The following is a 27,805-nucleotide window of genomic DNA, read 5'->3' as shown; positions in this document are numbered from 1 at the left end:
AGCTTTCTAGCCAAACAAAACCAATTTTTAAAGCTCTACAAACACCATTGGACCAATCGAGACACTGGCCTTTCTTTTCTTTAGAGGAACCGCTCAATTAATATGTCACCACAAGTCATGACCACGAGACCCTGCTAAAATAAGCGAGCCACTTCAGCCCTTGCCTCTGGAGAGAAACTAGAGAGAGACATAAATTGCTCTCCTTAAAGTAAAGGAGTCATCCAAAAAAACCAATAAGCTGTGAGTGGGCACCTGCGGCACTGGAAATAAATACTTTTTTTTTTTTTTGCTGAAACCTTGCATCCACCCTTGTTGTTTTATGAACAACCCATGGAAACAATATATATTTACTCATTTCCACAGGTATTTCCTACCCTCTGTGCAGCCTTCGCTTTATGAAATCCTTTTTATAAATGAAGTTTAGCATTCAAACACACAAAAACACTGATAACTTTTAACTGAGTGTGTAGGCTCTGTAGGTAAATTACAACTATTCTAAGCATGATAATTTTGGATTTTACCCCTATATTTATAAAGCCTGAAAAATTACAACAATTTAAAAAATATATTTTAATTACAAAAAAAGGCATAGACATTTTTTCTGCGTATTTCTTCTGGTCAGGAATGCTAATCAATTAAGCTACACCCACAAACTGAGCAGAAAAATAACTAACATTAAAAGTATTTGCCCAAAGACATACTTGTAAATTATCTTTAATTATTATTTGGTCAAAATACTTGGAAAAACTAATGTGCAATAAACATTTCAATTGCTCAAGCCCATATTTTTTATTTTTTTTAATTTGTTGGGGTTTTTTTTTTCCAGATGGCTAAGAAACAGGACTCACGGATTTTGTAATTGTAGGTACTGAAAAAGGAGAAGAGATACCATGTTGGCTTCCCTCTACGCATCCTTGCATTGTTCTCCCGCTACACCTGACACTGCCTCTCAGACCTGCTGTGTGTGTCCGTGTGTGATGTGATCTTGAACACAATGAAGGTATGAAGAGCGGAGGAAGTGATCAAAGTGTCAACCAGAACCTCTGATACTAAAAACCCGTAGTGCCCCCTGCTCGGAAACGTTATCTACACAGGTACGTAATTTAGATACCCCACTGGAGTACTAGAAGGCTTTGATGTTAGTTTAATGGAGGATTAACGTTTAAGTCACACCACTGCTGCTTTACTTTCAGCCAGTAATGATGACAGTAGTTTTTGATGCAGGGTGCTGTGCTTCTGAAAATAAACAGAAAAAGACTCAAATATGTTGCAGTCTAAACTTTGACCCAGAAAGGGTTCAAACAATAGAATTCAATTTGTCAGAGTTAAGACTTTAAAAGGTGCAATTTGGATGTTCAAAGTTTAATGAGCCTCTCTGCTGTGGAAATGACCTGCAAACATTTCAACAATTTAAAAGAGACTTTGAAATTAAAATTCTTTGCCTCCGATATTACAGATGGGAAAGCTGTAGAAAAACTGTGCAACTGCTCCCTGTAATTTTATGTAAATTCAAACCCCCACATTAACTCTTGGAATCACTTATTTTGTATATTTTGTAACATTTTTTAAATGCTCAAAAATTACCAAAATCTTACAAACGAAAAACCAATTGTTTAAATTTTCTAAAACTTTCAGCAAAAAGGAAAAAAAACAAGGAGGGGAAAAAGTGGAGATTATAGATGGATTCCACTGATTGCATCTCGTCGTTGTGCTATTGGTTTCAAAGGTTCGCCTGAAAGTGAAAGACACGGTTAAGAGGATGACGACCACTGTCCTGTGCATGTGCACGCGTGTGTCTCGGGGTAGACCCAGATGGCAGGCGGGCAAAAAAAGGTGGGCAAAGCGGACAGGAAGCTGTAAAGGAGAGTTCTGGTTACAAAGATCAGACGGCAGGACAAACTACGCTCAAAGCTACTGCCGCTGCGGTTCTAAAGGTGTAGGTTACACTCCCGGACACAAAGGACTTACAAATACACACACACAAACTCCCAGCTCCCCAAAGGGTTGTGCTGGTGTGTGTTTGCAACTGCTAGCATCTAATTAACATGAAATAGCAAATGTCCACATATTGTACATGCATGAGCATTTAGCCACACACATATCCTCCAAGCCCCCTCAGCTAAGTAGATCCACTTAAAAGGGCTCCTATCAATTGTCAGCAGCCACGTTTAGTTGTTTAGGCCCATTTTCTCCACTGATGAGGACCAGACCGTGGAAGAAGTAGCCACCTATTAGCCTCATGTTGCTTCTAATTCTGACCCAATAAAATGCCATTCTTGCTGCCATGGAGAGTTCACCTATCTTACCTCGCAGAGAGAAGGAGAGACATGAGAAAAACAACTAAGCAGTGGTACATTGGACAGGGAAAGAAAGCAGTAGTAAGAGAGTGAGGCACTTGCAAATAAAGATGTAACAGTGTCAAAGGAAAAGGGAAGCGTGTGGGCCTGCTGCTAATTTCCCGCCCTGAGTGCAGTAATCTGAGGGGAAGATTAAGGTGAAGGAGTTATTCTTGACTATTTTATTAAGAGGTGCTTTAGGCGCTGGAAGAAGGGGCTTTAGTGCTCCTCCAGCAGCGTGCCATACAATACAAGACAAACATTTGCTGTTATTTCACCAAAGTACTCTCAGATGTGCTGGGTCGGGTCCTTGCCTTTTGCTGTGGAGGAACTTGGCATCAAAGTTACCTACAATTCTTTAAAAGCAACAACAAATAAAACAAGAACAACGCCAAAAATCCCTTCTGTGAGGTGGGTCATGCCCCGAAAAAACTGTCCAGCTAATGAATTCTAAGCTGTTAAAAGAAGGGATGGAAACCATGAACGTCAATTTAAAATGTTACCTTATATCAAAAAAAATGGTGCAAACATGTGGATCTGAAAGCCGCCATTAATGTGTTCACCTCATTGATTGATCATATTTTCCTTTCTTTCTAAAGACTAACAAAAATGGGTTATCTATCAGAAATGTGTGAAATAATAGAGATTTAACTTCGTGTCCCAGTCTTTAGAGAAAAATTTGAATTTTTTACGTCATTAAAAACAAAACGCTGCAGTATATAAATATTCAAATGAAGCTAAGGCTGGCAAGAGGCCAGTAGAAGCCTCACCCACCTGCCTCTTTTGTTTGCTTTGTCATTGCTTAACCATTCTTAAGCACTTACTGCTCTTCGGTGCTGTTGAAAAACAAGATGCCTCTGTCAGTTATGCGCATGTGTGCCTGCGGTCATCGAAGTGAACTTTTACTGCATTCAGGAAAATGAAGAGAAACTGATTTGCAAAGCCAATTGAAACAGCACAGAAATAACAGTAACAACCCGTGGAATCCACCCCCAAACTTAACCAACATGCAGGTCCTTGAGTGCAAACATTTGTTTGGAACAACATCTTCCTAATTAAAACTGCTTAATTGGCATGTCTGGAAACCTCAAGAACTCTGAGTCGAACGGTCAGCGTGGACAGACAAAAACCGCAGAAGTGGCCGTTTCAACCACTCATAAAACACAATTCAGAAACCGGATCTTCCTCTTTCCTTTTCTGTTTTCGAAAAAGAGGATGTGGCTAGACTTGATGAGGAGAGAGGCAGAAATTGAGGGAGACATAAGGCTTGGGAAGCCTCTCCTTAAACCAAACTTAGAAATTCTAATTATGTCATTTCAGACTTTAAAGATAGTCTGCCTGATTAAAATTTTGAGGCCACCGTTTTGTCAATCAGTGTCAACACAGAGTATCGCTAGTACCAAAGCCCTAATAAAACCTTTTGTGTCCCAAGATTAATGCTCTTCTACATCAGTTACAATACATGCACACCCTATTAACAAAAAAAGTTCTGGCATGCATCAAAGATTACAAACTTAAAGTGAATCCAACTGTGGAATTTCCTTTAAATGCAAGGATTATCCACCATCCATCACCCAACGTCCCAATGACTGCTTATTTGGTTACGACAGACCTGGAAGAGGCAGCCCAGTTCGTGGCATCACTTGAGTCCTGTAGGTGATGATGTGTGAACTCTTTAGGGAAGGGCAGCAACAGTAAGTTGCTTAGAAGGGCCAGACTAGAAAGCTGGTGATGTTTTAGAGCAGATGTAATTGCCAGCAAAAGAAAGTAGCACTAAATCTCTCATGAGTTGTAAAACTCTATAACTATAATAGCTGTTCATGTGACAAAGAAGGAATCAAAAATTCTCAATTCCAATCTCTGTTCACTTTTATGTGAACCAAATAAATGATTGAGCAATATTTTTTTCCCATCTTAGCTCAGTTTACAACCATCAGAAGCCAGCTGAAGTATTTCTTAAGCTAGCATGGGGCCTTACATCAAACTCAAACCCATGTAGCATTAAAGTTTGCAAGCTAAGCCCAGTTTTACAAACCAAAACCAAATTCTGCCACACAAGTGTAACTGGTCTGGGTGTGTGCAGCTCGCAGCACCACCCCTAGCTTCTGTGTGTGTCTTTTCTTTGTTGAATGGAGGGTTAAGTGTGTGTACGTGTGTGTGTGTGAGCACGTGTATTTCTTTACTGGAAAGAGTAAAAAAAGTGCCGTAAGTATTTTGATCTCCTTCCTTTAAAGTCACATGTGATTGTGTGATATTCAACAATTCAGAATCAGGTTATTCAACTCTAAATGACAGCGCTCTTATCTCTGGACTGTGTCTATAGGTGAACCTTTTCCAGCATGGAGAATATGCAGCTAATATAGGCCGAGCACTTTGCCTTTGGGATACTGAGCATCACACAGACGCATGCTTGTAATAGAGCTATTTGTTTTCCTCAGAAAGCTGTCCAAACGCTCTCACTGGGATCACTTGACTGCACAAAGGCCAGCTATGAATTGGTCAAATCCATTGAGATTGGTCATTGATTAGGCCTATGGCTATAGGGGCACAAATATGCAACTAAATTAGATATTGGTGCTTGTGTGTGCGGACAGCTGTGAGCGAGTTAGTGTGCATGCGTGCATTGCTGTTGCACTGAAATCCACTTAACCTGCATCCGCTTCTGATGAAGTTTTATAAACCGTGAACCTCCAAATGAAATATCAATCTTAAACCTCTTCTTCTGAGCAAAAAAAACCCTTCACTTCAATAAGAGCATTATTAGTACAGTTTTTTATGTACAAGTACAAGTTCTCATCACAGCGAATCATGATCATGATTCACTGTGATCTAAGTAAGCCACTAGTTTTCCACCAGTCTTTCTTGAGTATGTTTTAATATAATAATATTAGTGTATAATAGTACACATACCCATCTCACAAAACATATAATGGACTATAGATAACTTTCTCCTGCCCCTTCTCATCTATTTCACTTCTTCCTGACATCCTCTTCAACATCTCCCTTTTCAACAAGAGCAGTTTGCCGGGGTCAGAAAGCAATTTAAAACCTCTATTAATGAGAGTCACTGAGAGAGAGAGAGAGAGAGAGAGAGAGAGAGAGAGAGAGAGAGAGAGAGAGAGAGTGAGTGAGAGAAGAAGAAGTTAAAAGAAGGGAGAGAGAGATAGATGAGGTAGTGGGGTGGAGAGGAGAAGAGGATGAGGAAGGAGGGAGGGGGGTAGTCTGGGGTGTCAGCCATCAAAGCAGACCAGGAGAAAAGAAGGCCAGGTGCTGTTTGTGGGAATGTGCCGTCCATGGTTCCAGGGACCAGGGAGCTAAGGAGGGGGAGGTGGGGGCACGGTGGTAATTAGCCAAGCCTGGAGGAGAGAGAAGGCCCTTGAGGGCCCGCGGGGATAGCCCCTCCGAGAGGATACCATTTGCACTTCTACAGGAGCCGCCAGCCCCGGGCCACAAAGAAGGGGAAAAGGGGAACTATGGCATCCTTTATCAGGCCGGACAAAGACACCGCATCTTTTCAAAGGGGACCGGAGAGAGAGAGAAACTCCAGTGTTCCAAAGAAGGAGGGGAGAAATAGGAAAAGAGAAGAAAAGAAAGAATCTTAGGACCGGTCAGGAGAGAGACAGAGGGAGAGATGCCAGTGTGTGGGTTGCAAAGCGAGACAGGAGGTTACGGTCATACCGTGACCCAGTCGCTCCTCTGAGACATCAGAAATTCACTAATGTCCCACACACGCTTAGATAACACACAGGCACAAGTATATTCCCAGCGCATGGCAACAAAAAACAAAACAAAAATGGCATGTTTGTAAACGCTATCATATTCCAACTCAGCTAACATCACTTTCAAGATGTGAATTAATATCCTTAACCAAAACAACACTTTGTCTCAAAAGAGGCAAGTCAGCTTGCTCTCTCGCTTCTTCTCATGGCAGCTAAGTAGAGGCAGTGGATAAGGAGCCAAAACGGCCACCCTACCTCTGACATTATCTGGGAATCTTAAGAGTTTTGCCCTCTTGTAGAGCGACGGAAAGTGAAGGTCACTGACATTACTTTTACCTATTACCTTTGGAGAAGGGCTTCACAAGGGGGTGAATAGTAGCCATTGAAGCTATGAGGTTTTGTGCTCCCTGTTTGAGAGCAGCCTGACAGCCTTAGCTGAATAGGGGCCAGGGGTCAGACAGGTCATGTGATAAGGCATTTCAGACCTGCATGTAGGGCCCCAGACTGAAGAGGCCTGAAAAATCTCAAGACCCCCCCCTCTCTTCACTGTGTCTCTTCTCCTCCTTCCTTTCCCCTTTCCTCTCTGTCCCCTCTCTCTCGCTCCCTTGCTCTCTCTGGACACAAAATGCCATTTGTTGTCCGTCAGTCAGTAGCGCAGAGCCCGGGTCGGGCCCGGCGCTGAAAGCTCCATTCACACACCCTCTCACCCAGGGATGTTTTTGCAATTCAATATTTTCACACGCAGGCAGCTTCATCGTTACTTTGGAACCGTACACTTGGCAGGATGAGGCTGGGGGCCTCTGGGACAGAGGGGCTGAGAGGTGGAGGAGAGGGGTCAGCACAGAGGAATCCTAGTGTCAGGAGGGGACGGGCCTACGCCAGCTAATGGGCCATCTTGAAATGTTTTAGTCAAGACCCCTCCAACACCTACGCACACACACAAACAAGTGTGCACTCACTCGCGAACGATAGCGCACACATTCCACCCTACTCATCGCTTCACAACCAATCTGACTCCAGGTTAACAAGGACGGCTCTTATTTCCTTCATCAAAATCTCTGCGCTAATATAGTCACACTATCCCACCAGGAAAAGATTTTTTTTTCACTCACACCACACTGCATCTTTCTAGCCCACATCTCAAATACACAGGGCAGACCAAGCCATAACCAAAATACAATGGTTATATGTGTTTTTGGGAAAAGCGCACAACCACACTCAGAAAGCCCACCATGAGGGGTTTCATTTCATGTTTCAAGGCTCGCGCAAGAAACAGAAAATGGATCAAAAAACACAAAGAAGTCGAGAACAAACGTAGGTGCCTCGTGTAAAGATGCCTGCTTTTCACCAAACTATTCTGTGAGATTTATTCCAATTTCACAACTGTAACACCAAAGGATTTGTTTAACATACAGAGTGGCTGAAGTAAATTGGGGTAGGGGGGGACTGCACTAATATATTTATCCCACGCACCACACTCTACTTAATGAAATTAAACCACACCAATCGTGGCCCTTTGTCTCTGGGGAATTCAGTAATCAACATGCCACCAGTTTTCATTTTGTATGAAAATAAATGGCAGCTGGTGATATGGGCCTAATTGAGTTGCATCAGGGAGGAGCTGGGTGAGAAAAGAAACTTGCAGCAGCGATGGACAGGAGTGCTCGGGAGAGGTGGTCAAATAAGCAGAGGTATTCATCTGGGAACTGCTACCCAGCTTCCACTCTCTCCTCCTCTCCCTCCTCTTTGTTCTATCCATCATACTCACAGAGAAAGTTAGGAAAGTATGAAACAAATAGAGAATTGGTGAGCCCTATGCGCCAGAGCCTGGCAGGGTCACTGGATAATGACAGCTCAATTACTGTGAATCTCCATGTACAACCCCCCCTCTCATAATACAATCCACACCCGCCCCACCCAGCATGACAAATTTGTCAAACGCACCAAAACGATGGGCCTGACAGTGTAATCGCTAACCGTCCCAACCGACATGAAAGAGGTCTTTATCTGGCCAAATCAAAGAACCTGATCTCTGAGAGAAAAAGGGTGGGGGGGCTGACCAGAGAGGAGAAATGTCCCGCTCGGCCCCCGCGAGACATGGAGATGTCTCTAATCCCCTTTAATGAGACACTGCTTGCCCATCTTTGTGGTAATGACGAACCACAGTGAGAAAGACAGCGAGGAGGAGGAGGGAGGGAGGGAGCGGGAGAGATAGAAGTAGAGATGGAGCCAAGGCTTTGAACTGGCGGTCTTATGAAAGGGGAAGCAAGCAGTGGGAGTTTAGAGCCACACTGCCTCTACACATCACTGTTTGTTTCCAAAGACAGGCAAACAGCCCAGGGGACAGAGCAGTTTGTCTGCTTATCATACCAGAACAGGATGAGCCATCATCAGCTGTGCTGGACTGGGACTTGAAATAGACAGCATGTGTTTGTGTGAGTATGTGTGAGTATGGAGGGACGAGCTACGATTCAGACAGAGAGAAGAAGAATACTGGAAAATGAAGTGTCACATTTCTTTGTGATCACTAAACGCATTTAAATGCTCATTTTTATGCTTGTTTTGCATCACCTTGTCATTACATTGTACTGATGGCTGATGGTAGGTCACACCAATAGCTCATTTCAAGATCCTGAATATTAGTAGCAGTATTAGTTTTCATGCATTTGCAGTGCATAGGTACACTCTATATCTATACATGGCAAATGAATCACACAATATACCAAAATATTGCTTTAAAATATGTTCTAGTACACTGCATTTGTATATACAGAAAAGGTACAGTGACTGTTTCTTTTTTGGAAATTTACCATTACAACTTCGGAATCCTTAATTTGGATCACAAAAAGGAGCCAATTATATGTTGTCTCATTACGATTAAAGATCTGGCAATATTGAAATAATATAGCACACATTGGAAACAGCTCTGCAGAGAGTATGGAGTAAATTAAAGTGAAAGCAACATAAAGGTCAGTTCATGAATGGATAAAAGGAAAGGAAATGTAGAATTGGACAGAAGTGAGTGGGAATGAGGGAGAAAGTGCGAGGGTTAATACCAAACAAATCAGGATTAGACCCAGATAAAACTAGTCACAATTTTGAGCAATCCCTGGGATATCACAGTGCAAGGGGGAATCATGAGGGCTGTTAGCGCGCACTAATTAGGGAGTCGACACATTTGCCCCCTTGTTTTGCAAACAACACACACTGTTTAGCAGTGGGTAGTACACAATCACACAAGACACTCATAGAGCTAATCATTTAGCGTTAATCAGAATCCTCTGAAGTAAAGATGGGATATTTCCAATGGGATGATTCCAGCAGTCGTGATGTATTTTTAGTCCTGAGAAGCTGGAATGGAAAACTCTAGACATGACCCACCAGTGGCTGGACATAATTTGATAAGCAACCACGGGTCAAGATATAATGCTCTTTACTTCAGGCCTTTTGTATTTTTTAACCTCATTTTCGCTAACACATATGACTCGGTTTTGTTTGTTTTTTTTTACCAAGATCCCTGCCCGCATCTGCAGGCTGAAAACAAAAAGCATAAGAAGAGACAAAAAAACAGGGGGCTGAAAAGAACAGGAAAAAGAAAAACATCAGCAATATATCTGAAACCCTCTCAGTCATGTCAGATTCCCCACTACAAAGCGATTTGGAGACTGTTGTTTTTCTAAACATGGCAGATGAGGTCACAGCGCAAGTGGAGAAACAGACATTTTTGCCAGCTGAATATGGTGAGGTAACTGTATCAATAAAATGAATGGGATTTGGAGCCATGTGCAAGAGCTTAATACAATGGTATTTGTATACCAACTCAAAATTTGACTTAGTCAGCAATGAAGCGGAAAAAGATGCACAGAGCTAAAATTTGTGTGAGTGTGTATAAGTGTGCGTGTGTGTGGGTCTCAGTGTGAGAGTGCCTGCGTGTGTCCAGGTGCCCACCCATCGCTGTGCCAGACTTGGCCAAGGTCAAAGCTCCAAACAGTGACAGGACCTCCAATAACTGTACAAAATGGTGCACACACTGATTCCCACACACTTGCACGCATTTAGTCAGCCAACAGTGCCGGCTCCTGCTGTTTGGATGACATTTACACTCAACCTTTCTAGTTTGTGATTGATTGGGGTTAAAGCATACCAATGCACAAAAAATCTGTCACCACTGAGGTGTATGTGTGTGTAAGTGTGACCAGGCGGGATCCATTTGCATTATACCGTATGCATGGCTTCAGTGCGTGCTTGTGTATGTGTCACTGGAAAGCAGGGAACTAAGGCAAGTCAAATGTTTCAAAGCAAGCCTTCAGTGAAACCCAGTCAACAGCGAGGAGTCGCTGGGACTTCACTATTCTCCTAAAACTATACAAATAATTCTGCTAAAATGAAGCAGAACCCATTTATTCTCATTCTGAGAACCCAAACCAAATCAATGTCTTTGTTTCTGTCTCTTTTGTGCAGATTGAAATAATGCACTAGATAAGAAGGTATTTATTGGTCATATATAAAATTAAGCCAACACAACCTTTTCATTTGAAGTGATATCAAGATAGCTCAAAGGTAATGCAATAGGGAGTGTTGTAGTACGTGCTGGGGATCACTTGGTCAAATGATGGATGTGACATTGAAATGTTAGAATAGAAGTAAATTTAAAAAAAAACAATGACAAAAGGGGCGAACAAGTAATTTCATCCTCATAATTGCTGAAAGACAGAAGGAGGCTTAATGTAATTTATTTGATTCACGTGTTATTATCCACTTTATTACTTTTTTTTTTACATTTTATTGCAGTTGCCCTTGACCAGATTAGAGTCTCTGTTTTCCAATGAACACTTGGCCAAAACAGCAGCAGCAAATTCACAAGACTAACTGACTGAATAACAAGAAAAGAATTTCTCCTGAGACACTGTTTCACTCTATGTTCAGGAGGGAAAAGGAGGAACCAAAAACAGTCCAAGAAAAAAAAAACCCATAAAATACTGTATATAATAACTGATATATTTAAAGTTCGATAAATTGTTCTATTAAAAGCATTACAGCTGCAGTAAATCATAGCTTAAATCATCAGTTAATCATTTGTTTACTTATCACCTGTGTGTATTCCTGGCACAGGTGCGGGAGATCATATAAGTTTTCTTTCTAAGCTCAATGCAGACTTGCGGGAACGGTTACATAAAAACTATTTGCACCATAGGAATCAAATGGTGACCATATGTTACTCCATGAGACTCAGGACTAGACACTGAATGGACCATAACCATGACCTTGTCCTAACTTTGACTAGAGCAACTTCCTCTGCAACAAATTAATATGTTACAAACATGCAAAAATCACAGATGAGTCACAGATAAATCTTTGTTGGCTTTTTAACTGTCAGTTGTAAAGCTACTCCTTTCAAAGAACATCATACAGTGTTTTCTGGTTGTACAGTTACATGTCAATACAAAAGCATTTTACTAAATGCATATGGACAAAAATGATTATAAAAGGAAATAAACATGGAAAACCAGTCAGAACAACCCTCCTCACGACATGCACAAATCTGCAATCTGCACATGTACACACTCAAAATGAGGAAATGACATCCAAATCCAAAACTTCTATAATCAAGTACTTATGTAGGAAATGTGGCCTCGCCAAGTGTGGACTGATGCAATTAGTCAGGCTACACAATTTTTCAATCATTCAGAAATTGACACAAATGGTCCTAAAATCAGTCCAAATGCTCAGATCAAAATCCCCGAAACCATATAAAATAAAATTAATTCAAAACTATATTGAAAACTTCACTTTAGAAATCACTGCAAAGCATGTCATCCTCATAACAAGGTGGTGAACAATATGTCTGTAAAAGAAAGAAAAAGAGCCTGTAGTATGCAGAAGTAGCAAAGTCTGCACATTTCGACGACAGCCAAACGGTGATGCCTGAATCGGTGCTGCAAAGATCATTCACATCATCACACATGAATGCAAATGGGCTCTATGGAACCACAAGAATCTCAAGTTTCCCTCCCTGTTTTAGTTATGCAAGGTCTGCAGCAATAAAGCAAAGATCTCACAGGTATTTTTATTTCACAATTTATCCAGCGTTACTGACATTCAGCATAAACAAATGTCTCTGTGGGTACTGTAAATGCACTGAAAGGAAATTGTCAGAATTCGGAACAGATAAAAATCTGTAATTCTTCTCAAACCATCAAAATAAGAGTTATTAACAATATTTGTTTGGGTGCATGTTGTCTGCACTAACTGACTGGTGCACTTCAAAATAAAAGCAACTAAAACTGAGATTTACAGTTTCATAAAAGTAACTCCCCCCCCCCCCCCCCCCCCCCCCCCCCCCCCCCCCACCCAAAAAAAAAGAAAGAAAGAAAGAAAAATCTTGCTACGGTGGATTTCCTCTGCATTTGATGATCCTATCATTTTTTCATGTCCAGGCTCTAATCTGTGAACATGAAGGAGTGCTATCTGACACATATTACCGCTGCATAGCAGTAACATACTGGGTCCCTGAACGTTTAGCCAGAAGTTCAACATAGCTACCATTGTTGGTTTTAAAGTGTTATGGGTTGGGTTTTATTACTTCTGTCAAAACATCAGAAGCTGTTGAGCCAGGCCAAGTTCATGACTGGGAGTCCATCTAATAAGAGGCCTTTAACACGAAGATCGATAGGATATCTTGCGATTAGTACATCATAGAAAGAGACAAAGACAGGCCGTGAGAGAGGAAAGCTGTCTGAAATTGTGCGAATCTTTCCAAACACAAAATCACAAAAGCAAGACTGTACAAAAAAAATATATATATTTTCTGATTGTGCAGAAGATTAAAATCGGTGTTGAAAATCGATAATCTGCGTGAATTCACTGACTTTCATTTCACCATATGTGATAAAGTACACGGTTCTTTTTTAATTACCTTTTTTAGCGCAGGGGAGGAGGAGAACAGCGCGTGCGTGCTTATGTATTGCTCCCACCTGTGTACTGAAAAAAACATACCTGAAAATAAATGTACGCCCACTCAACCGGAAGTCTTAATTGATCCAAAAAAAAAAACAACCACACACAATTTAACGCTACATGTGGACCCCTAAGAATACCACAATAAAACCGCCGCAAGGTGTTAAACATTTCAAACACAATCAGCCTTCTGTAGCGCGCACGGACACACACAAACACACACATACTCAAGCATAACTTCATCGTGAGTAACGCCAAAAGTAATTATATTGTCACTTTGCGTCTTTATTCTCAGCTAGATTGGCTGTATTGATTTTTTTTAGTTTTTTAAGATAACAAGAGGCCAAGTCGCATATCAAATCCGTTCCGTTCGATAAAATGAGATGTGGCGTAAGGCTCGAGTGTCTCCATGGAGTCATTCACTGGTTAAGAAAAAAGTTCAATTAAATTAAATGAAAAATAAAGCTTAGAATAGACTGTTTAATATTTTTAATAAAAAATAAATAAATACAATAGACGTTGATCTCAAATTAAAAGTTGCACATTTTCAGCAAAATAATAAAAAAAATCAAAAAATCAGAGGAACAGAAAGTAAAACCATTTTTTCCTTAAAAAAAAAAAAAAAAAAAAAAACACTCATTAACACTTTAATGTTGACGCAAAAGTATTATGTCAACACACCAGAACTAATGCATAGCTAGTTAGTGCATAGTTAGAGATCAATGCCACTTTGCATTAAAGCGCTCACATAGTCGTGTTAGGTGAAAAGTTTCTAATATCGTGGTCTTTAATGTGCAGCCGGTGTCCGCGAGAACAATAACATAATAATATAAAAAATATTAATAACAATAATAAAACGATAAAGCAGCTGCTGCATAATAGCCGTGGGCCTACAGCCTACTGTACTCAGCTACAAAAGAGAATGTTTTACCCGAGCGTCAAAAAAGGGGGGAACGCACTCCCCCCGCGTCGCATTCAAAAGTTGTGGGCCTGCACGATTTGAATGTTAAGGAAGAACATGATATTTTTCATGCCTTCTGTCTGCTCTGTTTTTCCAACCACTGCAACACAACAGATTGGAGGCCTGTGAGCTGCAGAGGCTCCCAGTGCTCCGATCTGAGTGCTACAAAGCCAGGTATTTGTGTTCATTAGCACCCGGATCAACAGACTATCAAGGCTGTTTAGAGATCAAGACCAAGTGCAATTACTGGCAATAGGCTGGTCCTCCACACGTTTAAGTATTTTCACAAAGCAGCCTAGTTTACGTTTTTTCCTTTAACCCATTTTCTTTGAAAAAAAAAACATTATGTATGTGTATTTCTTGCTTTGTTGTAAACTTGTACGGGAACTTTGTCCTCTCGTGTATGGCAACCGTGTGAAAGTGACACGATAACAACAAGAACACGACTGAAAAGTGGAGAGGGGGGAAATGTTAGTGTTTTTATTCTCGTTGTTTTTCCTTTGAAAGAAAGAGCGCTGAAACCCCCTCCCTGAAAATGAATTAAACAGCGCTAAAATAGAACAGATTTATTTGGGACGTGTCAAGTAAAGCTCTTTATTTAAAATAAATAAATAAATACATAAACATTTCATGTCTGTTTCAAATGCTTGGCACGGAGTATTTGGTCTGAAATGACTTTGTTGAATAGCCTTAATTGCGTCTAATGCGAGGTCGAGGTTCACGCTGAATTAAAAGGGAGGGAGGCAAAGTTACAAAGTTTTCTGAAAGGGCCTGGAAACACGCAAATAAAGCAGGTCCAACATACGACAGCATATTCCTAAAATAAAATAACCCCCCCCCCACACACACACACACACATTATAATAAAACAACATACAAGCTAGAATGCAAGCTTTCACAAAACCACAGCTCAAGTCACTATGGTTTGGAAGAAAACAAACACCAAGGCAGAAACAAAATAAAATGACAACAGGCCCGCAATAGAAATCGCGATGTTGTGAAGCATTTGTCTTTCAAATGAATTGTGGATAAATAAAGCCGAGTGATCCACGCAGGGCTGTGGAAGCCAAAGTGCATTCATGCAAGAATAAAATCGGCGGTTTAAGTAAATGTAATTCATAAATCAACCCACCAACAACAAACAAATGTCAAACGATAAACATGGTCCATTTCCAACAACAAAGTGCTCATGTTCACACTCACACTAAAAAAAAAAGAACCGAATACATGAATTTTCCGTGTGACGCGTCCAGCAGCCCACAAAAGTCGTCGTATGGGCGCTCTCAAGACACATTATTGATTGGCATTCCCTCGAGGAGGAAACAGCCTGCTGCTGCAGTCCAGTGGCCTTGGGTTTTGGGACGAAACAAATTAGCGGGAGAGCAATATCTGCTGAGATTTGAGCAGGATCGAATTAAAGAAGAAGAAGAAAAGTCCTCATTAAAATATTGCTCTTTCCTTTCTAAAATCGCATCTCTGCGTCTCAGTTTGCAGGCAAATGAAAGAGTGCGCCCAGGCTCGCCGTGAGCTCTGCAGCGAGCAGCAGAGCAGTGCCACAGCGCCCACTATTTTAAAAGCAGGGAATATTATTTCACAAGACTTGAAACGGCTCTATGAAAAAAAAAAGTTACTATCCATTTCGACAACTTTCTCGGTAGCTTCAGGAGAGGAATCTGCGCCTTCGCGGAAGCCCGCGACAACCGATAAAGAGCAAAAATACGAGATGAGGCTCAATTCTGGGAGACAGTGTTTATCTATTTCTTTTATCGGAGTGTAATCAGCTAAAGCACCAGCGGCGTTTCTCATCACACATGAAAACTTTTCTTTTTCTTTTTTGTTGACACTGGAACCAGCGAAGCCAAGACCGCAACACGCAGGGAAACGAGACTGAGCGGCCGAAACGGGACATATTTACAGCGGAAAAGTTATTTTTGAACAAAGAGTAGTCATATCCTCTCTTAAGGATATGGCAAATGACAAGGACACAGTGGACATCTACGGAGCCGGGAGTTTGGAGCCGGTGGGTTAACTCGATAAGAATGGGGGAAAAAATAAGACCTACTTTTGGCCAGTTTTCTCGCCCTCGCCTTGGATCTCATCTTGTCGGCTTGTAGATTCCTCTCGTCGTCCTCCGTGAGCCCAGAAGCAGCAACAACACTATCTTCATCTCACCAGCATTGTCAGTTGTGATACCTTCGCACATGCGCACAGGCCATTCAATCTGACACCCTCGCCGGGGCCAAAAAACTTTCCAATGTATTCATCATCATCACTTTTTTTTTTGTCCTATCGTCTCCCCTTTAGATCACTTATCTCTTCCCCTCCTCCTCTTCCTCCTCCTCCTCCTGCTCTCTCTTCACCATCTCACCTTCCCACCCTCCCTCCCCCTTACCATCCCCTTACCCCCCCCCCCCCTTCTCACCCCTCCACCCGCCCCATTCAGCTCCTGCCAGCACCCTCTTGGATTTTTACCCCCTTTAACAGCGACTGCTTGGTTTTCTCCAGCACAGCGGTGAGCGCAGTGAGGTATGGTGGTGAGGTCAAGGTCGTATTGTAATACTGGAATTACATTTTTAAATATAATTTTATCATTATTACAGTATTTATAATTAACATAATATATTATTTTGTTGTTTTTGTTCCTGTTTATTTAAAAAAAATTGTGCTATAAAAATACTTTCCTTTCTTAATTTAAAGACTTACAGAAACTTTGTGTTTAGGCTGTTGCCGCTACTGATACCTCAGTATGTGTTGCTGGAGCTGCAGAGGTTATTTTTAACTTCATTAATTCACACGCACACGTAAACAGGTCCAAGGCTCGAGCTCGATTGTGGTTGCAACTTTACAAGCTTACAAGCTATGATTGTGTGTGTGTGTGTGTGTGTGTGTGTGTGTGTGTGTGTGTGTGTGTGTGTGTGTGTGTGTGTGTGTGTGTGTGTGTGTGTAAAAACCATGTTGCCCTCAGGACAAGCAGCGGCCAGCAGCTGTTTGACGCATGCACGGCGCCTCCACCAGTAGGGTCCTACCGGAGAGACGTCCATGCTTTCTTTCTTTTTTTCTTTTTCTTTCTTTCTTTTGTTTCCTTCTGTGTTCACATTTGTAACAGCCGTGTTGCTTATTTCTTGGATAACTTTCTCTGTTCACAGTTAGCAGCAACCGTGCGCACACTGCTTCGGCAGATCACCTGAAAGCAGGTAGCCAGATTGCAGGCTTTCTTTTTGCAGCTGTGACTTTTGCCTTGCACCTGTTTGTTTGTTTGCTCCAGACAGAGGAAGACCGTCTTTACGTTACGTGCATACAGGAGTTCGATGTAAGGACTCAAAGGTAAAATTTAGATCTCTGTTCTCGACAAAAGAATCTGCTCAAACACAGCTACATAACCATTCAGCACAACATTTTCTTAACTTGTTAATGTACAATTCAGAAAACAAACTGAATTTACACGAGACATTTTGTTAGACGGTGTAGTTTTATTACAACAGTTTTAACATCTGTATTATTATTATTGTTGTTATTATTATTATTATCATTATTATTATTATTATTATTACATTGAATCATACGCACAAAATATTTTTGCTGATGTCCAAACATTTCATGAAAAAAAAACGAAAGACGCAGTAAAAGTTGTAAACATCTATTCCGATTTAACTTTTTTTTTTTAATAATCTTCTGACTTTTTAAAGCAACAAGATCCGGTTTGGCTGCCAGGCCGCTCGATATATTCATGTGGTGCCTGCATGGGCCTTTAGCCTACATGTCATATGGGAATGGTTTCCGTCTAGTTTAGCTGAATAAAGGCGGCTCTATGTTGGAGCCTATTAAAGATCGGTGACGATGGAGCAACTGCAGTCTGCTGGGAGAGCGGCAGGGATCTATTCCTGGATATATTTTTTATGGGCTATGCTACTTACAAATCCATACACATTATTATTATTATTATTATTATTATTATTATTATTATTATTTCTTGATTACACTGCTATACAAGCACTGCGAATAATTCGACGATGTGTGACAGTTCTTTAGTCTCCTTGCATCCTGACTTCTTACAGTGCGCGGTGATCTGAATAAAAGCATCGAGCTCATGTCCCCAAACAGTCTATACTGGGAGAGAAATTGCCGTGGGATGTTTTCCCACGGGTTGAAGTGAAACGAATGACGTGATCATTAATCAATAACAATCAGCAGTAATTAGCTTACATTAAGTGCATATTAGGGAGTTTGTCTCGCATCATGAGGCGAGGGGGTTTGCGTTGTTGGCTTGACAGAATGCAGAAATGAAGAATGAGAAGTACGGCGTGTGAGGGCCACCTGGTTACCTGTAACCTGTTAATATATTTTCTTTAGGATACTATGAAAAAAATCTTCAGGTAAAACACGAGGGGTTTATTTAAAAGCGAGAGAGAGAGAGAAGCTCACGGCCTTGCATGCGACGCAAAACAGGGACCGACAGATAGAAGAAACGGGTCGATAAGCACATAAATTATGTGAATAACAATCGTGTACGAAGGTTTTGTTTATTCCTTTTGGTATCCAACAGAACCGCGGAAGCGTGACGACAAGCCATCGATAATCCATCGTTTTAATCGACCGGCTTTGTCGATACCTCCTCCTTCATCCAATTTCAGTCAGAGGAAAACTACAAAAAAGGGACATTCAGCAGAACTTTCTCCACTTTGTCGGAATAATTTCCACCAGTCTCCCGAAAAAGTTCAGACCTCTCAATATTTCCTGCACATCGGGTTGGACAAATGCTTTCACATGGTGCAACACCTTTTTTTTCCCCCTTTTTTTAAAGAGCAATTAACTGTGATTATGCTTGCAAAGAAAAGTGTTGCTCTCCGACACTGGGCCGTTGGGGAATACTTTTCTGCGCCATTTAAAGCTTTAAATGCTTTGGGGAAACATAGAACGGCTGCTCGGAGAAACTTCGCGTTTCGTAGCATTTGCTTTCCAGAAATGTGACGTGCATTTTTTTTCTCCGTCCCCCCACCACCACCACCTCTCTCTCTCTCTCTTTTGTCTTGCCACTGGAAAGAGCGCAAGAAGGCAGCACTGCTGGCTCCGTCCCCGGAAGAGAGGTGTGCTGCTGCACTCGCGTTCAGTCATCTGCACGTGCCGGGTCGCTCTCCGTTTTATTCCCTCTAATTAGACTAAAGAGAAGCAGATGGGATTCATAATCAGCGGAAAGTGACAACAAACAAACAGGCACAAACAGGAGTGAGATCCAGTTCGATAATATATGCAAAGCCTATAATTATCCGAGTTTTTGTTTTATTTTGTATGATCATTTTATTGTGTTTGCCTTTAACCTGCTAAAGAAAGAAAAAAAAACATCTTTAAATTCGCCCACGCACACCCTCCTCTGTGTATCGCTTACAAGCCAGCATTTCTCGTCAGCATCATAAACCCTCTACAGATGTATCCGAGGCCTCTTTATTCACGCGTGTGCTGATTATATCTCCAGTGTTAAAGGGCACATTTAAACTCTGTTAAAATTCCGAGAGCTCATTTAGATTAAGCGATGACGCCTTTACATAACGCAAGGTGACATGCCCGTGAGATTTCTCAGCAAAGCGACGGCCTTCCCCGCTCCTTCTTACAAAAACTCTAAATTATTGTATTTTATTTTTTATTGTTTTGGCCTCACAGCGCTGACGTCATAGGTGATTAGCTAAAATGTATTTTTAGGCCTGGGAAATTTTGATTATTAAAAAAAGCAAAACACTCAATTCCAACGTGTAGGCTAAGACGCTGCTAACGGATCCTTATTATATCTATTTATTAATTCAATAATGTAATGATATTGGCCAATATTAATCCAAAACCTTGGATTTTTTTTAAGTACTCTGTTATCGCGATAAATCTTTAGGTGTGCGCACACTCCTAATAGCTGTGCGAGCTTAGGTGGAGGCGGAGGGGTGGGGGTAGACTTACAGAGGTGTACAACAGTGTGGACTGGTGTGGTCGGACTGCGGCGACCGTACCCCCACCCTCGCCTACCCCTCTCCCCCTCTCTCTCTCTCTCACACACACACACACACACACACACACACACACACACACACACACACACACTGAAACCCAAGCTTTATCCGCGGTGGAAAAGACTCGGGGTCTCTGGATTAGACGCTACGCGGAGATAACATCAGCGCACATTAGATATGTGAAATGGAGCACCTCGCGGTCCGGCCTACGGGTGACGCGAGTCGGGGGACATCAAAAAGCCGCAGCGGGCCCTTTTGTGAGAGCTCTGAGCATTGTAAATTTGCTAACTGTAATTCTGCCACAGTTCATGTAATGGGAGAGTAAACACGGTAACTAGCTGTGGCAGGGCACTAGAGGAGCCTCCGCATTCACACACAAAACACGCGCACTGCTTTGGGTGTGTTGTGGAGAGAGGATGATGACGATCCACACACCTCAAGACACATTTTCCACAGATCAATAAGGACACATTCACCGAGATCACAGCAGCCAATCAATTATAAAGTCCCGGTGAAGTCTTAGTCTGGAGTGGGACTCCACAGCAGGCCGCTCCCTCCTTTCCTCTAATGAAGTCCCTGGAAGCGTTCACGGGGAAGGTGCCTAAGTAATTATTATTCATTAATTGGGTTCGGGACCTCGTGCTTCTCTGGGAAATAGAAAATCTGACCGCTAATCCAGGACGTTTCTCTGGGACCCTTTGCGGTGTTGTTAACATGCTGTCACAGACTGACGGGCGCTGCGCCACCACCACCGACAGCACGAATATGGAGAGGTTATAGGGCAGCGACTGTACAGATACACACTCTGCGTGAGGCCTGAAGCGGAGTGCTTTCTTTTTTTTTGTTCACACCTGGAAAAAGAAACAAATAATAATAATGAATTTTATATATATATATATATATATATATATATATATATATATATATATATATATATATATATATATATATATATATATATAATGTGTGGAAATATTGGCTAGTGCGCAACAATAACTTATGACAAATACATTATTCAAAATTATTCACATTTTTTGCGACATATTTTGCCGCAATAGTCGTAAAATATTATTTAATAAACTTTATCAAGTAGTTCTTCAATTTTCTTGGCAATGGCAATGGCTCGCTCAGTTAAGCGGTTCCTGGAACAAACAAATGCATTCAGCTGTCAGTTCATTTAAAAATGAATCAGGGCCCGTTTCGCCAAAAAAAAAAAAGCACAAACAAGTAAAGGCACCTAACCATTTTCGTTTTTATTTGAGCCTTAATAGATGCACTTCTCTATTTTATATTCTAAATAAAACATATTGTCTGTAACAAGGTCTTTTTATATTTCTATAATATAGAAATTAGAATAAATATAAATATAGAATTTTTTAGACGAATGCAAACGCACACGATATATTTTATGCCCCAACTTCTCGATATATACTACGTCATCACGTCGCTGAATTCAAAGAGAATCAAACCAAAATCAAAATCAAACCACGGCTAACGAAAAATAATAATAATAACACAAAAAATCGCAAAATGTAAGCAGACAAGGATAAAACATAAACCAAAACTGTCAGGAATATATGCAAAAAGAAAAAAAATCTTCCGTCCCATCATCATTAATGTTGTTGTTTTTAATTAATCGCTCGTTAATGTCGCCATCAATTTCCCCGCTGATCAGAGGAGCGAGGAGCCAACAACCTCGCCAAACAAATGCACACTAAAATATTGCCTTGAGGCTCGAGTGAAAATTACCCCGATGTAGAAATGACCTTAATATGATGTAATCAATCAAGCTGTCTGCTGGGACACTGGGAATCATAATGTTAATCTTTTAGTTTGGAGCGATGGGGACGTGGGGGGCGGGGGGAAGGGCGGTGGCCTGTCATATTTTACAACTCAGCCAAGAGACTCGCACAAGTTCAGTGACACAGAGTAGCCGAAGAAAGCCCGATATAAACTCCAACATGGAGTTACAGTAGTCCTTCTCTCTCTCTATATATATATATATATATATATGTGTGTGTGTGTGTGTGTGTGTGTGTGTGTGTGTGTGTGTGTGTGTGTGTGTGTGTGTGTGTGTGTAAAGGCTAAAAGATCTGAAAGCCCGATTTGTTTGTGGGAGGAGTGTGTTAGCTATTTGTAGCTGAGGATATTTTGGAAAGGGTGATACTAAAGTATGACAACTACAAAACTATAAATAAATGATGCATTACATGACACAAAAATTATTCTACAAAACTATAATAATAATAATAATAATAATAATAATAATAATAATAATAATAATAACTTTAGTTTGAGCTATATTATGAATGTGGACATTACTGAATTAACATAAAGGAATGGGTAGACATAAAACTATTTTTTCAATTAATGTGTCTAAATTTTTAATTAACATACTTCTTTTCACTAAGTTTTTTTTGAGGGGGGGGGGGGGGGTATATTTAAGGTGAACTGAACTGAACAATGAAGTAAAAGGTCAGCAAATTAAAAACCTCATCAGAGAGCTAAAGCTTCTGTAGACGCCCATTTCCCTTGCGACAAGCACTCATGCACACTGCAAACATATTAGCTCTGAGAGCATACACAAAACTTGGCAGGCTACAAGAGGCTTGTTGGGCAGCACCAAGTGCTGAAGCCCGTGCATGTTATCAATAACAACTGTGGACAGACGGAACAGGCCGAGCCCACAAGTGTCCATTTCACACCAGACTGGCATGGCACTGGGTTAGGACTCTAGAGAGCTGTCTGCCAGCCCTCACCAGCGCTTTGAAGCAATTTAACTTCTGGAATTTCTGGTTCTCGTCTTTGAAACGCAGCCCCCTGAAGGTTTAACCTGAAAGTTGTGTTCTCACCTAAAGATCTGATTTGGATGTGGTATGGTTCTTTGATAGCATACCAAGACTTAGGAAATAGAGCAATGACAAATTAGAGATTGTGATTCTTTTAGGTTATCAAAAGGCAATTTAAATTAATCTATGTAACTACGAAACAAAGGATGGCTTTTTTTTTGCTGAGGTAGGCAGCTGAAGAACTTCCTTGTAGAACATCATTAATTACACACTGGAAGATTTTTGATGCAACAAATAATTTCAAAATCTCAAAGCAATCATTTAAACAAGTTACACACAACAAAACAGAAAGCACAAATAGGTTATTTTAATTTAATGTATCATTTGTTATGTTTTGTTTTAGTTTGGTTTGTGTTTATTTGGGGGTTTTGATCCCTAAACACAATTCTGGTCAAATGAAATTTATCTTCAGGAATATAAATGACATTTAGCTAGATTTCCAAACTTCTTCAGATCCAGCAGTCTCCATGTGACCACTAAAACCGCACCGATGTATCACAGTGTTGTATGCAGGGTATGACGTCACTGCAACTGGCTCAAGTGGGGCCCCCGAGCACAGCATACATATACTCATACTGCTGGAAGGAGGGATGCCAAAGGCTCAGTCCAGTTTTGAAGCAAAGGCACTGTTAAATAGTGTTCAGTACAGATGTTCTGGATGTGTCATTAACATATATTCTTTTTTCACTTGATCACATTTTTATCATCAGAATCATCAGCATCGTATGTGGCAGCAAATCAGACTTTTAATTATTTCCTGGTAACGAAAAAGGCTGATCTCTGTACCAGATCCTGGATTTTTTAAAACAGATTCATAAGTCCTGTTGAAATTCTCAAGATAAATAGATGCATTTTTTTTGGTCGCCAAGGTATGCAGACCTTCAGTCCAAGGGATATATGCACATTTCAACAAATCATTAAGAGGAATAAAACTTACCCAACATGCTTCCACATAGATAAACAGCCCTTTGTGTGTACACACATGCTTACAGAGTACAGTGCAGTGTTACTCTCTATTTTACTCTGAGGAAAAATTTTCAAGTTAGCCTGTTTTCCCCGCAGGAGTGGATGGCTTCCCAGCATGAGAAGAACTAAGTTAGTCCAAGTTGCACACTTACTCTATAAGCCTGACATTTCATAGGAAACAAACCATAAAACACCAAACACTCTACAACCCAACAAAGACCAATAAAGGTTTCAACATCTGAAGCACAAACACTGCAAGTAGCAAACAAACCCAGCAGCTCTCCTGCATCGTTTCCATTTCCATCTAGATTATTTTCCCATCCTCTCCTCAGACTCTTGCAGCCGGCCAGTGACCGGATACATTATTTATTTGTTTGTTTTGCTGCAAAGTGTATACGTGTTTGCGGCAAGAAAGCAAATGTGTGTCTTGCTGGACTGACAGGATGATTAATAGGAGGTTGAGTTAGGGATGGGGGAGTGATGGTGATGCAGGATGGGGGCTGGGCGGGGATTTCGGCAACACATCAAAAACAACAGCACTTCCCGGGGTTCACCGCCACTTCCTCCGTCGGACCACCCCACTTCCCTAAAGCCTACTTCACGCAGCACAAAACCCTGGGGTGGCTCAGTGAGGGTTTACACGGAGGAGGTAATGGAGATTTTTTCTTTAAGACAAAGTCACCAACACAAAGAGGGTGGGTTAACTGCATAATTAGTCATCTTCCTCTGAGAACATGGGAGGAAGAAAGAAGCAGGGGGGAGAAAATAGTGCGAAGGAATTTCGGTGTGCATCAGAGCTGCATGTTGTTTGTTAAAGGGGCACAGCAAGTGCTGAAATGGCAGATAGCTTCATGCACAACCTGGATAAATATTGACTTTGGGCATTTGTAAGCATTCTTGGCCAAAAAGGGACAGGTGATGTTAGTGGTGAAAAGAGGAGCAACGGGAATAGGAAATGTTGGAATCTGACGACATGGAATGTTCAAGATGGTTCTAACACAAGTTAAGCTAACCTGATAGGGCCATTAACTAAAAACGAAACACTAATGTGCAGTATTAGAAAATATCTAAAGATGCAGAGACCCACAGTGAACAGTAATCTTGTCTGCGTCAGAGAGCGAAGCTTTGAAAGAGTGCCCTCCTGTGTCAGATGCACAAAAACATGTCGCGCAGTGCATCTGTCCTCAGCCTCTGACTTCAGCCTTCGACTCCTGTAAATAGACATTTGAGAGCTTCTGGGCCACAGGCCTGTCTCAAAACACAATACACCATAGCTGAGCTTACTGGGTCTGGATGTATGCCTTTAATTTGAAAAACCTTTTCTATAGTGCCAAGTGTTTGTGTGTGTTCCTTGTTCTACCTAATCACAAAGGAGGAGAGAAACAAACGCTGAATTTTAACAGGTTGTCATCGTCCACTATTGCTCTTTTCCGAGGGAGCTAGCTGCCAAATCCCTGAGCATGCATAACAATTCCATTACACTGTGCAGGACACCCACACGACTCTTTTGAAGCCAGAGCATTTTAGAGTAGAAGAGTTTATTGACTTCAAATTGGTACCATTTGGCCCCTTTCTTCTTATTTCTTAAAAAAAAAGTGCAAGAGCATGAGCAGCTTAGTGTTAAATGTTTAAGTGATGTTTATTCGGATGAAGTTAGGTGACAGTTGCACAGCGGGATGCCAGTTTTAGCTTACATTCAAATAATGACTGCTCATCGCTGGAAGGATTTTACTTAGCATTGTGATTCCTGCTAACATTCAAGGGCTTGTTTTACAGCAGTGTTCATCTGTAGACCAAATGTGTCACAGTACGATTGGAAAGATTCGGTCTTTTTGGTTGGGCCAATAAACTGTGTCAGATGATTGGATTTGTGATCCGCCCTGTCCTCGCTTGCCATTTTCATAAGCTCATATATCACGCAGTGACATTTGCCATGTGGTAAAACTGGACAACTTGCCACTCCATTTTGGAGATTTTTTTTTCTTCTCCTCACTGTCATGTCACACAGACGCTGAAAATAATGTTTTGCTGTGACCCATGCAGAGTAACCTTTTGAAGTTGTCAGTTGGAAAAGGCTACTGTGGGACACTTATAGCGTGTCAGCTGCTAGGAATTCAGTGTGTGGAAGACTGGGCTTACAGACACCTGTATGCCTGGGGTCATAGTGGCACCTCTCAGCTTTCCAAATCCTGCAGGATGGTCTGTTCTAGTGTGTGTGTGTGTGTGTGTGTGTGTGTGTGTGTGTGTGTGTGTGTGTGTGTGTGTGTGTGTGTGTGTGTGTGACATAAGTCCCTCCACAACTTTCTTTTGAAATGGTGCTGTTGCAATTCAAGTCAAAGTTATTTTAATGTAGAAGCGAGCTTTATCATTCTATCATATGTCCCACTGTATTCAAACCACGACAGGTCGTCACCACATCACCATGGTGTGATTTCAAAGACTGCTTGTTAAACTCTTAATGTGTGACATCGATTAACAGCTCAGCTACACTTCAACCCACCATTGCCTGTGAGGAGGAAATGAAGTGATCATGGCTAACACGAGCTGATGTTTTTTTAATACACCGGATAAAAAGATTTCTGTTTTTTGCTGTCCTCTAGCGAACAACAACTCCTGTGCTCGAGTCTTTTGTGGTAAATGTACAATAAAATGAACGCAAAGCCCAGTAACTTGTTCCTTAGCAAAATGTATGTAAGACTATGAAAAGGATTTTGTTATTCCATTGGGAAGGAAGCCTTTGTTTGGTCCAAATCCATTCTGGAAAATATATTACCTGAGGTTTGTCATGTAATATGTATAGAGCACAGACGACTCAGTCTCTAGTTATGCAGACATATTCTTTTCTCTCTCTCTCCCTCGCTTTTTTTTGTACAATCAAAGCTCAAATCAAAAACACTGAAAATACAGAGAAACCAAAGTAATGTGAAATGAAAATGCAGTTACTCTATGTTGGACATACAAATGCTGCTCTGAGTGTTTGTTTAATACGACAAAATCTACCACACACACATATATCTGGGTGCTGCTGTCAGTGCAGCAGCATCAGTCATCGTTCACATGGGAGAATAGAAGGTGGTGTTTGTAGCCAGGCAAGTTGATCTGTTTCCTCAACTTCACAATCACGGGCTGGATGCCTGTCTATACTGATAACCCCAGAAACGTTGTCTATTAAAAAGATTACATCAAGGCAGGAGAGATGGAGAGGAGGAGGCAGGGGATGTAGGAATAAATGTGCATGTACGTCTGTGTGTATGCACCCACAGGAGGATGTGGGGGTTCTCTGCCATCGGTGAGCTTATCCAGAGGATCTGTTCTACTTCAAGAGGAGAGAGACGTCTGATAGGAATAGAGTGTGCCCCACACTTGCAAAGAGACACACACACAACCCAGGCCTCTGTCAGCCTTACCTACCGCTGAGTGTTTGAGCACCCCCTGGTCCAAAATCAGAGCTCCAATAATAAACTCTACTGGCTCTTCTGATTTGTCGTGACAAATGCTCTCTGCTCATTGGTCTCAGGTAATGCCTGCTGCAAGGGATTTCACAGCCTTGATTTCACAAGGGTCTGTGACAGTGTGTGATTATGTGTGCACAATGCAAGTCAAAGTACATGCACACATAGATTTGCCATAAATAATGTTTATTTGAGGCATGTAGACTGAACAAAAGTAACAGCAGAGGAAGGTATAAGAAAACAAAGAAACCTTTTAGGGGGGAGGGAAAAAAACTCCATCTATTTATTCAAGCTGCTCTGCCTTTGCTTCAATTAAAATGTACTTTGTCTTTTATCAGAGAGTGGGCGGGGGGTTGAGGTGGACTTGCCCTTTATTCTGTCCACCACCTTTTTCGGTGAGGAAAGCCAGTGGGTGCCAAATGGCAAAGCCTGCTGGATCATTATTTGAGTGCCAAAACGGTGGGAGAGGAAAAGTCAGTAGAAAGCTGGTCATTAAAATTCCTACCATCTTGTTGACTGCATCTCCCCAACCAGCTTTCATTTCCCCCTCAGGAATTGGAGGCAAAGGACAGCGA

General features: G+C 41.3%; 1 protein-coding gene across 1 annotated transcript in view; it reads right to left on the bottom strand.

Annotated features, from left to right (window-relative positions):
• The window catches only part of prdm16 (PR domain containing 16), a 170,028-nt gene extending 153,852 nt beyond the window's left edge, over window positions 1-16,176 (bottom strand). The window contains 2 exon segments of the mRNA XM_085344223.1: window positions 16,036-16,125; window positions 16,128-16,176. Coding sequence (XP_085200349.1) covers window positions 16,036-16,125; window positions 16,128-16,176 — 139 coding nt within the window.
• Window positions 16,177-27,805: the final 11,629 nt, after the last annotated feature.

The sequence above is a fragment of the Diplotaxodon limnothrissa genome, linkage group LG20 (assembly GCF_057381915.1).
Source record: "Diplotaxodon limnothrissa isolate DT_005_m linkage group LG20, D_limnothrissa_male_GT1.1, whole genome shotgun sequence".
In the NCBI taxonomy this organism is placed as follows: domain Eukaryota; kingdom Metazoa; phylum Chordata; class Actinopteri; order Cichliformes; family Cichlidae; genus Diplotaxodon; species Diplotaxodon limnothrissa.
This window is presented reverse-complemented; position numbering and strand designations above follow the sequence as displayed.